Below are 16,191 nucleotides of genomic sequence, written 5' to 3' on the forward strand. Positions count from 1 at the left end.
ATTGCTCTAATCCAAACCTTGTGACTGTGTCCCACTTTTACTACAGATGTAATAAAACCGAAAATATTTATAGAGTACATTTGGTGCTAGGGACTTGCATCTACTCTCACTTCCTGTTACGTTTTTGTCATCCTCAGGGTCTCAGCCTCTCTGGTTTTGCCTCTATTTCTTGTATCCATCCCATCTTCCATTTGGAGTCTTCTGTCTGAGGCATCCTTTACCCTGTTAGATGGCACATGTGACTTCCTGTCATGTAACCAAGAATTCAAACTTCCCATCTGCAGTGGGTTTTTCCCAACCATTCATGTTTGGAGTCACGCTCACGTTTCCCAAAGCATTAAACACATCTTGAAAGAAATTTTATTTACTAGTTTATAAGTTTACCTCCTATAAACTAGTTAATAGAGAAAAAGAAGCTATAAACCCAAGAGAACAGCAGTTTTTCCTTATCCACACTTATCAATAGACCCCGTGCCCAGTGAATAGTCTCAGACACTCGGACTTTTGTCTATTGGATGAATCTTGAAAACAGCAGTATAATTCCCAGGCTAAATTGTCTGAATTTTAAGGGCTGTGTAGATGGATTAATAAATGTACCAGAATAGAGGCAGTATAGAATTCCACCCAGAGTAAGACCCAGTGTTTTCTGCCTTTTAATTTGAGAAATGAGGTTGGAGTTATTGAATTCTAAACTCCTATCCAGTGCCATATGGCACAGAGGCCATGTAGAGGGGTTGACTCTATGTAGTTATAAAACAACACATGCAAATGAGGGTGAGCTCTGCTCCTCCCTGGGGGACATGTGGGGAGCATTAAGGAAACCCCCCACAGAAATGACCATTTTATTTTTTGTCCCAATGCATCAAGGAAGATAGAAAAATAAGTTGCCCAGAATGTCTAATGCAGTAATTTATTTGCAAGCACCATGAAAGAGCAATGAAACAGTACTTAAGCTAAATTGAACTAACTGGTTTTAAGAACTCCAGACTTTGAAACCTAAGAAAGACATTTACTTCTTGGAGATGTTAAAAATAAATCACTATGTCTGATTTATTGCTGAGAACAGGAATAAATCACCATGTCTGAGAGGATCTGAGAGCACGGTGGTAGAGATGTGCAGCGTGAAATGTTGGCGGGACACAGGTTCATAAAATAGCAGGCACTCTGTTGGCTGTTTTGGACACTTTACTGACCTGCTTTAAATTCAAACAAAATTAAGATCATACGTGTGAATGGCTAAGTGCACTCTATATTCAACGAATATTTGTTCCTAACTCTCTTTCCTCTTGAGGAAGCTCTCAGCTGAAAGCTCTCATTCAAAGACTGTGCTTTGCATACAAACCTGTTGGTCCAAGAAAGCCTCATGACTCTATTGTGTGCATTTTCAGATTAGAAGGCTTAGTTAGGCCATGCAATGGCTAATTCCCATGTAGCCTGGAGTTGAATAATGCAGATTCTAGAATCAGAAAGCCAGCCTCAAAAACTCTGAATGTATGACCTGAAACGTGCCTTTTCTATGCCTTAGTCTTTTATTCTGCAAACTGGGAATAAATGTAAGCACTCCTCACTTAGCACTGACCTTGCAAACTATTCAGTATATGTCAGCCTTTATTACTTACGAAGGAAGATTAACAACTCAATACGACTTTTTTTTTTCTGCTTCAAAGGAGCTCTGGTAATCCATATCTACACTTAACACCACTGTATTGCTTCTGAAGTCATGAACTCATGGATTTTCATGGTGTCTTGCTAGACAAAATTATCTGTTTATGGAGACATGGGGTTGCACAAGTGTGCACATCTCATATCAACCCAAGGAGCATCTCGGTGAGCAGAAACAGGAAGATACCTCACCAGGCCATGGATGTGAAAGTCACAGGAAACAGAAGCCACCAGTAGTAGTCTAACTTCTCCGAGAAGACAGCCATCAGCAGTCCCACCAGCATCCCGTTGTAGCCATGGAGTCCAGAGGCGATGGCTGACCTGGATTGGGGTAGATGTTACTTTGCATTAACCTTTGATAGTTGAACATGTTGAACTCTTCCCCCTCAGAACTCTAGAATCTGTGTAATTTAGATGATTCCTTTAATAATAGATGAAAAATGAGACCCCCACCCCAGGTAAGATGGTGGACTAGAAGTCCCCTGTTCAGCAAAAGAAAAGTATCAGGGTGAGTAGAAAAGAAAATATACCCAAAGAGAAAGAGAGGAAATGCTTCAGAAATAAAAAGTATCTGGATAGCCGAGGTTAAGCGGTGGTTCTTGTTGACAGTGACCTCTCAGGCAGGAGAGGGCCAGCAGTAGAGTGGCAGTTTCCTTCCTTGGCCGGTGGCATCTTGAGAGGGAACCCATTGTTTACAACAGAGTGAACTAGGGGGTCTATAGACAGAAATGATCATAAGTCAGAGAGCCAGAATGGAATCTGTCCTAGCCGCAGTCCCATGAGAGAGTTCTGTAGTGTGTGTGTGGGGTGTGTTTGACACAAGCCAACAGGATAGTCAACAGGACTCTCCAAAGGCAGAGGTGTGTTTATGGAAAGGATGCCACCTGCCCACTGTGTCACTTACTGACACAGAGCAGCGCCTACACAGTCTGACATTCCAGCACAGCATTTACGTTCTGTGATCTCACCTCTTTAGCGAGACGACTACTGCTTAGTGGATGTTAAAAGTCAAAAGATGGATCTGCTTCTACAGATAGATACTAAGGCGGCAGTTACCTCTAACCTTCAGAATACAAGGAGATATCCTCCTGCTCCTTAGAAGGCGAGAAGAGCTTGTATAATCCACAGACTACAAACCTAGCAGAGGTACAGAAACAAGGGAAACTCGTAAAATGAGGACAGATCCAGTAGACGTTAGACAGCACTTGTAGCACACAGGCTCAGCACCAGTATAAATCACAGGGAAGGAAAGAGTTGAAACTCAGCTGACTCTTCTACCTTCTGCATGTGTACAGGAGGCTCGAATTTTCAAGGACATAGAAAAAAAGCCACCCAGACTCCTCACTCTTAACTTATTTTTCCCTTTTCACCACCTCTTTGTCACCCCGCCCTTTATTAAATTTTTCATAGTAGTTTTACTTTATTATCTCTAAAAATATTATTATTTTAGTTTCTGGAGATGCACACCTCATTGTATAGCAGCTATAGAATACTCAGAAGCCTATGGAGCTATGGAAATTCCTAAGTCACAAAATAAGTTGTAAGACACATGGAAGAGTTGAAATAATTTCTTTCATTTTATCAGATCACAGCAGAATAAAATAAATCAACAGAGAGATGTCACAGAAATTACCCACTAGGGGCTAGAGAGAACTCAGTGGTTAAGAGGACAAAGTCTTCCTCTACAGGACCCAAGTGTGAGTCCCAGGACCCACACTGGGTACCTGTAACTCCAGCTCTATGAGATCCAATGAATCAGGTCCTGTAAGCACTGGTGTGTTCATGACCCCTGCCCCTAATTATTAAACTAAATTAAATTACTATAAATAAAATAATTATTAAAATATTTATTTTGACATTAATATAAATAGCATAAATTATTGTTAAAAATAAAATAAATCTTTAAAAAAAGAAACTGCACAAAAACTGGAGACTAAAGTTTAAATTGTTGAATGAACAGTGAGTCACTGAAGAAACTAGGAAAGAATACAAAAAACCCTAAATTAAGTGAAAATGAAGGAGGAACTGCTCAGAACTCATGCAGTGCTGTCGAAGTGGTTCTTAGAGGAAACTCTCTGGCCTTGAGCTGAGATTAAACTCTATGGTCATGATACTTGCATTAAACTATATGGTCATAAATTCTTACATTACACTATAGTCATGATACTTATATTAAACTCTATGGCCATGGGTGGTTACATTAAACTCTGTAGCCATTATCCTTACATTAAACTACATAGACATGATGCTTACATTAAAAAAGTCAGAGAGCTCACTAGAAAGAAGCCCTCCACATCCCCCTCCCCCTGCAAATCCTCCTCCCCCTAAGTCAACCCTCACCCTTAACCTTACCCTAACCCTAACCCTAACCCTAACCCTAACCCTAACCCTAACCCTAACCCTAACTCTAACCCTAACCCTCACTCTAACCCTAACCCTCACCCTCACCCTCACCCTCACCCTCACCCTCACCCTCACCCTCACCCTCACCCTCACCCTCACCCTCACCCTAACTCTCACCTTAACTCTAGGTTTGGACTTACTGAGTAAGTCTTTTACTTAGGAATTAGCATAAACAATGGGATTCCTGTGTGTGTCTCTGCATCTATATTTGGAGTTAGTGTGCTTTTTCTTTGGTTCTTCTTCTTGTTTGATCATTTGCCTATTCCAATTTATTTACTTTTTGTCTTTCTGTATTGTATTGTATTTATGGTATTGTATTTTTTGTATTGTATTTATGGTATTGTATTGTACTTATGGTACTGTATTGTACTTATGGTATTGTATTGTACTTATGGTATTGTATTTATGGTATTGTATTGTTTTATATTGCATTGCATCATACTATACTGTACTGTACTGTATTTATGGTACTGTATTGTTTTGCACTGCACTGCACTGAACTATATTGTATTGTATCATATTGTATCATTATTATTATTCCTTAGATGCCTGTGGATCTGGATAGGAGGGCAGGAGGGGAGGAACTGGGAGGAGAAATTATAATCAGGATACACTGTATGAAAAAACTATTTTCAATAGGTTTAGGAAAAATATTAACAAATGGGCCTCACTATTGTAAAATCTTCTGTATAGCATAGGAAACAGCCCAGTGAAGAGGAAGCCCACAGAGTGGAAGAAATCCATTTTCAGCTCTACATCTGATAGAGGATTAATATCTAGACTGTACAAAGAACTAACACCTCAGACATCAAGAAAACATTCCAATGAAAAGGGCTTTACCTGTTTGCCATGCCTAGGCTTACTAGAGCCTTCAAAGAGGCATTAGTAAACATTATACATGCATACACAATACATGTGTGTATATGTTTATACATATGTACAAATATACATATATGTATCTCATATATACATACATATCATCCTTAATACAAAAACCAGTACTTTTAACAGTTTTACATTCAGTCATGAATTTTATGCTACTGATTATATAGAAATATTGTATAAAGGGATATATTTAGAATGTGGTTTGTCAGGAAACCTTTATTAAAATCTATGTATATAACAGTAACTTTTATAGCTTAATAAAATCTTGTGATTTTAAAAGAAAGGGGGAGGGTGTTTAAATCTGAACGGAGAGTTATCCAAGGAAAGAATACCCAAGGCTAAGAAATATTTCTCTAAAAGTCCTCAATGTTTTTATCCAGCAGGGAATTGCAATTAAAACAGCTTTGAGATTTCATCTTAACCCCACAGCAGAACTGCTAAGATTAAGAAAACAAATGACAATAAATGCTGGCAAAGATGTGGGGAAAGCGTAACCCATGTTCACTCTTGGTAGGTGTCACAATGGATAGACATTATGGAAAACAGTATGGAGTTTCCTTACACAGCTGGATATAGATCTCCCATGTGACCCAGCTCTGCCACTTAAGGAAATACAAGCAAAGACTCTGTATCCTACTCTACAAATACTTGCTTATCTGTGTGAGATGCTGCTCTTCTCACAATTGCCAGGAAGTAGTGTCAGCCTGGATGGCCATCAACCGGTCAATGGATGAAATGAAAATGTGGTGCATTTATGCAATGGCATACTATTCGGCTGTTAAATAATTAAGTTACAAAATTTGCGAATAAATGGATGGAGTTGGGAAAAGTTGTACTGAGTAAGGTAACAAACCCAGAATGATTTGCCACTGAATTATCCATCAAATAAAACAAGCTATCACCTATGCTCCTTAAAATGTTTCAAAAAATGGCAAGGAAGAGGACATTACCAAACTTATTTTATGAACAACAACAACAACAGCAACAACAACACCACTCTGACCAACACCTCTGATGAACATGCATATAAAACCTGCCAATAAAGTACTTGCAAACTGAATTCAAAACACATTGAAAAGAGCACACGCTATGGCTGATTTGATTTCATTGCAGCTATGCAATGATAGTTCAACGTATGAAAATAAGTTACAGGTAATATAATATGTAGATTTAAGATTAGAAATCACATTATAATTTTAATAGCTGCAGGAAAAGACTTTGACAAAATCTAACACCTCTTCCTGATAAATGCTTTGTTGAATCTAGCAACAGAAAAATAAACCTCAGCACAGTGAGCACTGCTTACATACATCAAAACTATGACCACATCATACAAAGTGGGGAAAATGGAAAGCATTCCTTAAAGATAAGAAATGAGTGGATATCATCTGCTTGCTCCAATTTTATTCAATATAGTGCTATAAGTCTTAGCTAGAGCAATAATATAAGAAAAGAAATAGAAAGCATACAAACTGGAAAGGAAGAAATAAATTCAATTAGAAGATGACACAATCCTACACTTAAGACATCACCTTACAGATTTTACCAGGAAACTTCTGGGGCTGATGAATACTTTCAGCAAAGCTAAAGGATCCAAATCCAACACACAGACATCAGTAGCTTTTCTACACACCAATGACAAACTAACGAAGAAAGAAACTGTGGACTAATCTCAGTCACAATAACTTAAAAACTACCTAGTAGGAAAACTAACCAAGGAGGTGATGGATTCTGTAGCAAAAACTTTGAAACAGTGGATTAAGAAATCGAAGAAGGCAATAGAAGGTAGAAAAATTTCCCCATATTTATCATTGGCAGAATGAACACTGTGGTATGAGTAAATTACCAAAAGAAACCTACAGATTCAAAGCAAATTCCATTAAAGTTCTAATGACACTCTCCATTGATACACACACACACACACACACAAACACACGGGAGGGGAGAGGGAGAAAGGGGGAGGGGAGAAAGGGGGAGAGGGGGAGAGGGGGGAGAGGGGAAGAGGGGAAAGGGGGAGAGACGGAGAGGGGGAGAGGGGAAAGGGGGAGAGGGGAAGAGGGGGAGAGGGAGAGAGGGAGAGAGGGAGGGAAGTGAATGATTTTGCTCCAAGATCAGTAAGAAGAATGAACAGTGGTGGGGGAGGGGAGACAACCCAGAGCCGTTCTGTTGGCAGTGTAATTACCCAGTACTCATTGAGTGACCTTTTCGGCTTTATTTGGATTGTTTACAAAATCTTTTCATTTATTCTCTTTCTTTCCATTTCAGTCTGTTGACTGCCCCCGGTGGTTCTCCTTCTGTTTGCATGAATGATACATTCTCCCACTCTCTTCTGTTGTCCCCTCTGATCCTGTGTGTGAGTACACACACACACACACACACACACACACACACACACACACAACACAGCACGCATGTGGAAGCTGGAAGACAAGTCTTGGGAGTCAGAATTTCATAAAATTCAAAAACTTCTTCTGCATAGCAAAGGAAGTCATCATCATAGGAGAGAAGACAAGTCCCTTCTCTTTCCACTCTGGTCCTTGGGATCTCAGGTCATCAGATTTACATGCCAAGCTCTCTGACCCCCTGAGCCGTGTCATGCCCCCTTTCTACGTTCATGTTTGTATGTCTGTGTGGTATGTACACACACCAAACATTCACTGGCTGTGGATAGTGATGGAGTTTTCAGAAGGACAGATACATGCTTATGTGGAGGATCCAGGGCAGGGCCTTAAGCCTATAATGAAGAACTTGATATCCACATGTTTTTAAGGAAGCTTGGATCATTCTTAGATGGTATGATGGAATATAGACTCTTTGAAATTAACTTTTTGTCCTGAAAGACTTACTGTCCATGGAGAGAAGACAAAGAAATAAAAAAAATCAAAAGATAATTCAGTATAGTATTTGGTTATGTTCTGCAGTGGTTCAGAGGGTAAGTATTCAAAGTTCTGGAGAATAGTTATGGAGGGCATCCTAGAGGAGGAAGATTTGAAGGAACAGTGGGGTTAGAAAGAGATATGAGGAGTTAGGAACTGCAGAAGCATACTGGGGACAAGTGTGATGCTAAGCAAATACCTGGTAGGAGGGTGGCATTAAATAAGGCTTTAGAGATCAAGTTGAGGGCTTGGGTTTTTGCTTAAAGTTTCTTTGTTTGATTATTAATCATAGTATTTTGGGGGATGAGGTAGGCCTGGTGTGTGTCTCCTCTGGTGGACACAGTATGCTGTGACGTGACTCTTTGAACAGCTTGGTAAGTTTGCTACTAGATTATGGTTGAGGGAAAAATCTGGGACTAGAGATGGAACTTGCTCTCATCTGCTATAAGCCATAGATTTCTGCAGGGAAGAGTGGTGGTATGAGGCTGGGTGTGCTTGTGTGGATTTATATAGTGAGTAAAGCAATGACTGAATGACCTCAAGTCAGTTTTAGTAAATATTACTAAAGTAGTGTCTTAGTTAGGCTTTCTATTACTGTGATGAAACACCACTGCTGAAGAACAACTTGGGTAGAAAAGGGTCTATTCATTTTATACTTCCACATCACAGTTTATCACTAAAAGATGTCAGGATGGGAACCCAAACAGGGCAGGAACCTGGAGGCAGGAGCTGATGCAGAGGCCATGGAGGGGTACTGCTTACTGGCTTGTTCTACATGGCTTGCTCAGCCTGCTTTATCATAGAATTTCAAACCCGCTAGCCCAAAGATGGCAACACCCACAATCATCTGGGCCTTCCCTCATCAATCACTAATTAAGAAAATGCCATACAGACCTGCCCACCATCTGATCTTATGAAGGCATTTTCCCCATGAGTTTCCCTCCTCTCAGATGACTTTGGCTTGTGTCAAGTTGACATAAAACTAATCAGCACAATCAGTAAGGCAGGAGTTCTATGCCAGCTGCCCTTGCAACAGTAGGTACATGGGAGAGAGGACTGAGCCCCATTTGCTGAAGCAGACACTAAATCTTCATAGGAGTATATTATCAACTAGCTTGCCAGACCTGCACACTCAAGAATACAACTTCTAGTGGTTTTCCTGCTCGCTAGGATTGGAGTGGTCCTCCAAGGCCACTTGGAGGTGTGGGCACAGCCTCTTGGAGACAAGGTGACTGATGCATTTGCCTCAGTGGACTATGATATGTTAGATGTGCCTAGAGGAAATGTGATGTGATTATGGCTCAGTGCACTCTGGGTACTGCTGTTCTGGGCTCCATCCTAAGTCTAGGGCCACACTGTACAACAACAATGACAATGGCAGAATGACTTTGAGCACAAGGGGTCTTTATGCGGTGGCCAAGCCTGTGTCCTGTCACCCATGCATAGTAATTTAGGTGGGCACCTTGTGTCTGCCCCTCCTTGGTCACTCAATTAAAAATCATAGCTGTTTTATCCATTGGTTGCTTCTAGGTGTGATGTTGAGAGTCAAAAATATCTGGGCATGCTGGCCAAAATTGTTCTGGAGAAACCCACTGTAAAGAAATACATTTTATAGTATGATCTAGTTTCTCTACCACAAATATAACAACATTTTAATACAATATTTACCTCCATGCTGCATAAGTTACTCTAATCAGTTGTATTTAATTGAGTGGTTTGGTTAAAAAAATGTTACTGATGATCACGATCTGAAATTCCCAGATTGAAAAAGCACAAGATATGGGATAATCTAGTATTTATTTTCCAAACTTTTTGAACCATAAGAAGTTCCCAAAGTCTCTCTCTAAAACATAGCAAACATGCACATAGGGCTCACAGTCACACTGTGATAGATAAAAGTTTCAAGGCATCTTCTAGCAAGAGTGAGAGAGTCTAAAGAGAGGCAGGGAGATGGTCACAGGGACTGTCACCAGAGGATGCTGTCGTGGTGGACACAGGCAGGCACATTGTGGGTTTCCTCTGTGAAGAGTATTCATTTCTTGGTCTGCAGGTACCTTGTAAAACTGAACACGCCAATGCTTCCCATTGTTTGTAAACCTTACTTGGCAGAAAATAAACCATAAGTATTCAAATAGTAGATATAAGTGTAATAAAAGTGTGTGTACACATCAAGTACTCAGTAAAAATTAGCTGTTGCAAAGTTTTTTCTTTCACTAGATTCATTGAATGAGGATGTTTAGAGGTGGGAGGGATGGGAGGGAATCTGAACTGTTCTTCTTTAAGTCACACCCAGGTGGCTCTGAATATCGGGAAAGTTTGGGGAATGTTGGGACAAAGCCTAAAGAGAGTCAGCTTCTACAAAGTGGTGTTTGTCAGTGTTACTTGATTTTCCATCAGTCATTCCTGCTTCTGTGCTTCCTTCTTATTGCTTCTGCTTTCCCAAATCCTTGTTGCTCCTCCCATGCCATCCTCCCTTTCCCCTCCAGCCCACCATACAAAATGTGCATCTCTCTATGCTTCCCAATACCCAGAGATGTCCGGCTGTCAGTCTTCTTTGAGCTTTGCATTATATGCTAAATTTTTATGGCTTATTAATCTTGCCTCCTAAAAGCAGTTTGTAATTTCTTTCAGAAGGAGTATTTCCAGAAGGTCCCATAGACAAACTCAATATGATGCTGTTGAGCTAATGAAGGTTAATTCTGTAGCAATCTTTATTGACCTTCTCAAAGTTGACATTAGAGCAGCTGCCGAGACTCTATCTATCTATCTATCTATCTATCTATCTATCTATCTATCTATCTATCTATCATCAACATTATTCAAGCTAGACTGTCCTGAGAAGAAGGAACCATACTTGAGAAATGCCTCATAGGATGGGGCTGTAGGCAGGCCTGTAGGGCTTACCTAACCAGAGCTACTACCAGCCCTGGCCTTGTGGTCCTGGATGGTATAAGAAATCAGACTGAACAAACCATGAGAGCAAGCCAGGTGGCAGTTTTCCTCTGTGGCTTCTGCTTCAGCACTTGCCTCCTGTTCCTGCCCTGACTTCCCTAGATGATAGACTGTAAATAAACCCATACCTCCCTATGTTGCTTTTGGTCATGCTGTTTAATCACAGTGATAGACGAGTAACTAAGACAGAGCATTTAGGTGGCTGCTAGGATGATGTTGGCTGAGCACTGAATGAAGCATCTCACCTGTCTGCCATATCTTACAAGAGGCCCACAGAGAGTACTTACCTGTCCTGGCTTAAGGCAAGGGCAGCCAAGGTTGAGACCACTGTTCCAAGTGCCCCAGCAATCGTCCACCAGGGATTCTGGATAAGGAGGCCTATGAAGATGATGAGCCCACTAAGGGGGTTGTTGACAAACATCACCTGAGCTGCTCCCCGAAGGACCCAGTCTAGGAACTGGAGGACCAAGGGCTTATCTGCAAGAGAAAGAGAGCGCCATCAGCACGGTACAGCTTGTGTATTAGACCACCAGTTGGCATAGAAACTCAGGTGCACAGGGATGCACCAGCCAGGGTATTTCTCTTTATTCAGCCTGGCTTGGAGTGGGAGTGTGAAGGGGTTGGGGAGTGGGTGTTGGCACCCAGCCCAAGGCTCTGAGTGGCCTAGCAATTGGTCTACAGTGGGTGGTAGTTTTTGCCATACAGACTGAGAGACCACGCTGAGACTAATTTAAAGCAGTTCCAGCCATTGGCTTGGTTGACAAGGAGCATTCCATGAGAAATTTATTGGTCCAAGGGAAGAGGCGGGGAGGGAGGTAAACTCTTGCTTTGTGTAGTGCCGTGTGACTCAGTTGAGGGCTGGCATTTGAGCAGCAAAGAAAGTAGCTTCAAGAAAGGATGTTGGAAAAGAAATTGTTAGAGCCCAGCTGTGAAAATCATTATTGAATTGGGGCCTAGAAGAAGCCAGGTGTAGGAGAGGGGCCATGCGTTCTGCCTCCTCTGGTTTGGTTTCCAGGACAACCACACTAGTGGGGGGCAAGTAGGGACTGATGGGGAGAGTGTGGTGTTTGCTAAAGCATTCAGGTTCAGAAAGAGGCTAAAAGGAAAGAACCCCGGAGCTTGGAGAGGGTGATGCTGACCTTTTCTTGGCCCATAATAGGCATAATAAATGGCCGTGGAACAAACGGAGGAACGGCCATGCAGCTTATTTGGGAATGGCTGGCATGTTACTAATTTGTTTGCCCTCTATCGATTCCACACAGGGATGAATGATTGGTAAAGGACTAAAAATTAGTGAAATGTATCAATTATAAAAGGGAATGACAGGCTAATTGGGTACACAACCACCTGGGTCAGCTCAGCTAACCTTGACTGTGTCAATCCTTGCCATGAGGGGGTGAGGGAGCAGCCACGTTGTCCAAGCTGGAAGAAAGGTTGCCTCTGGCCTGTCCCTTGCTCCTCCCTGGACACTTACCTTTCAGCCAGTTCTTGCATTCCTTCATGTCACCAGTGAGATAGCTCACAGCTTGGAAGAGGCTGAAACCTCCCCGGCCTGTAGAAGCCCTTCGGGGCACTTCACTTTCTCTCCGTTTATTCCTTTCGTTGGGTTTTTCAATCTTTACTATGTGACTGTCTTCATCCGATGATCGGAGATCCTTCATGGAAAAGACAGGAAAAAATACTAAGTAATATGCCTTTTACCTATTGTTCCTTCTTTGAGACAGGGTCTTCTTTGTAGCCCAGGCTGTTCTTGAACTCTGTATAGTTCAGGTAAGCCACCGTGTGCTTGCCATCCTCCCTACTCTGTTTGAACCAAACTTGGCTTCAAATGATATGTCTTTTTGATAGTAGGGACATTTGGGAACAGAGGACAATGGTCAGGATTTTTGACAGAGATTTGGGATCATGAGATAAAAGATGAGACTCCTATTGTCTAAAGCTGTACCCCATTATAAACCTGCCCTTCCCGAGATTATTAAAGGTTTTACACAATAGGTTTTCTTAATGATTTGTGACATGGATTCCTTTCAGCAGTTTGATGGTGCCTATAGGCTTCTTTCCATAATAAATATTTGGGTATATATAAAACAAAGTAAGTAAATAACAAAGAAAATTATATTGAAATGCAGTGATTATAGTATTGAAAACAATTGTAGTCCCTAGGTAAGCATGCATCTAATGGCAATAAATTTAAATCAGTGATGGGTGGTTATGTGGGACTGCCTCATTCCAACCCAGGTCAGTTCTATAAGGCTATTTCCGATCCCTAGCCCACCATGAGATCAACCATAGCCTTTCCTGTGGCTGTTGAATAGCTAGCTCACTGTCACCTTTGGCCAAGTCCTGCTTCCCCTCCTCATCTTTGAGCTGTTCTCCCAGCCAAGCTCAGCTCAGCCAAATTTCTTACTTCCAAATCTTCATGTGAAAGTCCAAGTCCTGGGCAATCTGGTTCATGACAGCTTGGACAGAAATCTCAGCTACTACCAACATGTCTGACTCGTTGCATGTATTACTCATAATTGAAGTAAATGCTAGAGTCCATTGGAGGTTAGCAGATGCAATGATGGATTATTTTCCTCATCTCAGTTCATCTGCTCCTCAATTTCATGTGTGGACATCTTGGTCAAGACTTCTTTCTCTAAAGCTGTGCTTTTTAGTATGGTAGCTCATAAGACAGGCAGCTCTGAACATTTGGAAAGTGCCTGCTAAATAATCTAGGAAGAGATGGAAAATTCCCAAGCTTGATAAAGGAATCTACTAAAGACCTATGTTCACTACTTGTAACAGTGAAAGATTAGAAATCTCCTTCTCTAAGATCAAACACAAACCAAGGGTGTCTGCTCCTTCCATGGCTACTCAACACCGTGTTCTAGCCTAGGCAAACAGGTAAGGAAAGGAAACAAAGGTAGTAAAATGTAACGAAAACAGTTAAACCCGGATTGCATCTCTATTTGCAGATGGCATGCCCTTTCATACAGAAAATTCTTAAGGCATTCTCAAAGTTCTTATGAGAGGTGTAAATACATTTAGAAAAGTTATAGAAGATCAAGTCAAATTTATTTTATGCCCTGGCATTAAAAAGCCTACAATTAAAATTAAAAAACAATCTTATTACCATAGCATCAAAAAGTAGAACATATTTGTGGATAAATTTGACAAAGGATGTGTAAATGTTGCTCACTGAAAACAACAAAACATCACTGAGAGAAAATAAAGGTCAAAATAAATGGAAAGATATCCTAGGTTCATGGATTGTAAAACTTAGTCTTATTAAAATGGCAACATTTCCCGAATTTATCGACAGAGCTAATATAATTCCTGTCAAAACCTGTCATCTTTTTTTTCCTGTAGAAATGGAAACTTTGATCCTCAAATTTATATAGAAATGTTTCATCACTCAAAGCATCTTTCACCGCCTTGGCCCCTGACTCCCCACTTAAGAAGCATCCTAGTGGGGTTGGAGCTCACCTTTTCTTCAGGCATTTCCAGCAGGGGAAGGGCTGGGTGTGTATCCTGGGAGCCTGAAGGCCAGGTAGGGCTGCTTGGCTCTGACTCATACATTTTATATCTGCTGGAAAGAGGCTCTGGCAAGAGAGGGCTGCTGTTGCTGTCAGACATCTCCTTCAGGGGATGGTCACTCATCTGTCATGTGACTGGTAAGAGAGAATGGGAAAGAACAGATGAACTGGGGTGTCACGAGGGACTTGGCTAAAGTTAGATAGACACGTGAGGAGGCATGGCATCTGACCTGGAGGGGCAAACAGTGGCATAAATGGGTATGTGTATATAATTCTTTTGTGAGATGGAATCTCATGCCACCAAAGCTGACTTTGAATTTGGCCAACCATGACCTTGGACTTCCAATCTTCCTATTTCTATGCTTTGAGTTCTGAGATAATAGGGACATGATTCAGTGTTTTGAGGATGCTAGTGAAATGCTCTACCAGTCGAACTATATCCCCAGACCCAGGTGGGACTTCATGTGCCTATAGGCCGTTCTGCTAGAGGATCTTGAGGCTAGCCCTCCATACATAACAGTGTTACCTTTACAGTACCCCCTTCTTCCACGTCAAGAATGAAGTCCCTTTTTGTTGTGAAAATTTGCCAGACCACCTAGACAAAGTCTTTTTTCTTTTTATCACTTATATATTTTTCTCTACCATTCAGGTTGCTCGTTGTGCTATCTCAATGTGGTAGTCAGTTGGAAACTTAGTTTTACCATGGTAAAGGCAAACAGAATCCAGCACTGGTTGGGGGTTGAAAAGAAACTCATTTTCTGTGTTGCTAGGGAAACCATGTTGTTTCACTTGATGTTTAATCCCTGCTCTTTCTCCTGTATCCCTCATGACTGCTCCTCTTTTCCTTCCTCAGAGTGACACAGAAGTATAAAGCCCTGACATGTTCTACTGGAAGCTGTGTACAACCAGGAAGAGGGTCCTTTCCCTTCCATGTGGGCCTCCTTTCTCCATCACCGCTAAGGCCACAGCCAAGGCATGGGGTTGAAATTATCCTTGTATGAACTCTCTAAAGTCAGCTCTCTCTTCCGGTGCCTACTCTTATACCTTCAATTCAGTCACCCAAGGGCTCCTCTTGACCCAGCCCTTTGACTCCATGGAGACCTCTGACCTACTGACTCTACAGCCAGCTGCCATCCCTTTCCTTTGTGACCAAGTTAGACATCATGGCTTGGCTTGTCACTTACCTCTTTGATCTCCTTCTTCCTCTCTCCCTCTGTTACGCTCATGTAGTGAAACCCCAGCGTTAGCAAACCTTAGTCTCCTTCAAAGATGCCTCCATCCAAAGAGTTCTCATTTTTAGCTTATCCCACAGAAAAACCTAGGGTCAGACTTTTATTGCTCCCTTCTCTGTGACCCTCCAAATATAGTAATTCTGTCCTTAAAAATGTTCTTATGTTCAGTCAGTATCAGCTTGCTGTCATCATCTCCTGCCTCTTCTCTGGTCATTACCACCTGGACATGCCTGCTTTGCTCTTGATTCTCCAAGCTGTGCTCTCTATATAGGGCAGTTACATAAAAATGTTCCAATCCACCAAAGACAGTCCTAGACTTAAAACCTGTAATGAAGCCAGGCATGGTGATGTATGTACTTTTGCAATCCCAGTACACGGGAGGCTGAGACAGGAGGAGTCTTGCAACTTTGAGCTTGGGTTATATGACCATGACCGGGCCAGCCAGAGACTATCTAGAATAACAAAACCTAACCAACCAATCTTATTAACCTCTTCATTCAAAAAAGCCTCAAATGGCTTCAGATCAAAACTGACATCTTTAACACACAAGCAAGAATCTGTGTCATGTACTGCCACATAATTTAGCTTGTTTCAAGCTTGTCTGGCTCATGGCTCTGGACTCCATACAAGACCCTTGTTGGTTAGTGGATGGTGTTGAACGTC

At 41.5% G+C, this 16,191-nt stretch overlaps 1 protein-coding gene across 2 annotated transcripts in view; it reads right to left on the reverse strand.

The window, feature by feature from the left end:
• Nucleotides 1–16,191, reverse strand: part of Slc14a2 (solute carrier family 14 member 2) — a 420,436-nt gene that overhangs the window by 48,474 nt on the left and 355,771 nt on the right. The window contains exons 4-7 of one of the 2 annotated variants that reach the window (XM_028783201.1): nt 14,247–14,431; nt 12,253–12,433; nt 11,066–11,255; nt 1,855–1,983 (exon numbers count right to left, since the gene is read on the reverse strand). In XM_028783201.1, coding sequence (XP_028639034.1) covers nt 1,855–1,983; nt 11,066–11,255; nt 12,253–12,433; nt 14,247–14,420 — 674 coding nt within the window. In that variant the 5' untranslated portion in view covers nt 14,421–14,431. Of the gene's footprint in view, nt 1–1,854; nt 1,984–11,065; nt 11,256–11,617; nt 11,806–12,252; nt 12,434–14,246; nt 14,432–16,191 lie in introns of those variants that run through there. The other variant, XM_028783203.1, reaches the window with a different exon arrangement.

This window comes from Grammomys surdaster, unplaced genomic scaffold (assembly GCF_004785775.1).
Source record: "Grammomys surdaster isolate TR1022 unplaced genomic scaffold, NIH_TR_1.0 1036, whole genome shotgun sequence".
Classification (NCBI taxonomy): Eukaryota; Metazoa; Chordata; class Mammalia; order Rodentia; family Muridae; genus Grammomys; species Grammomys surdaster.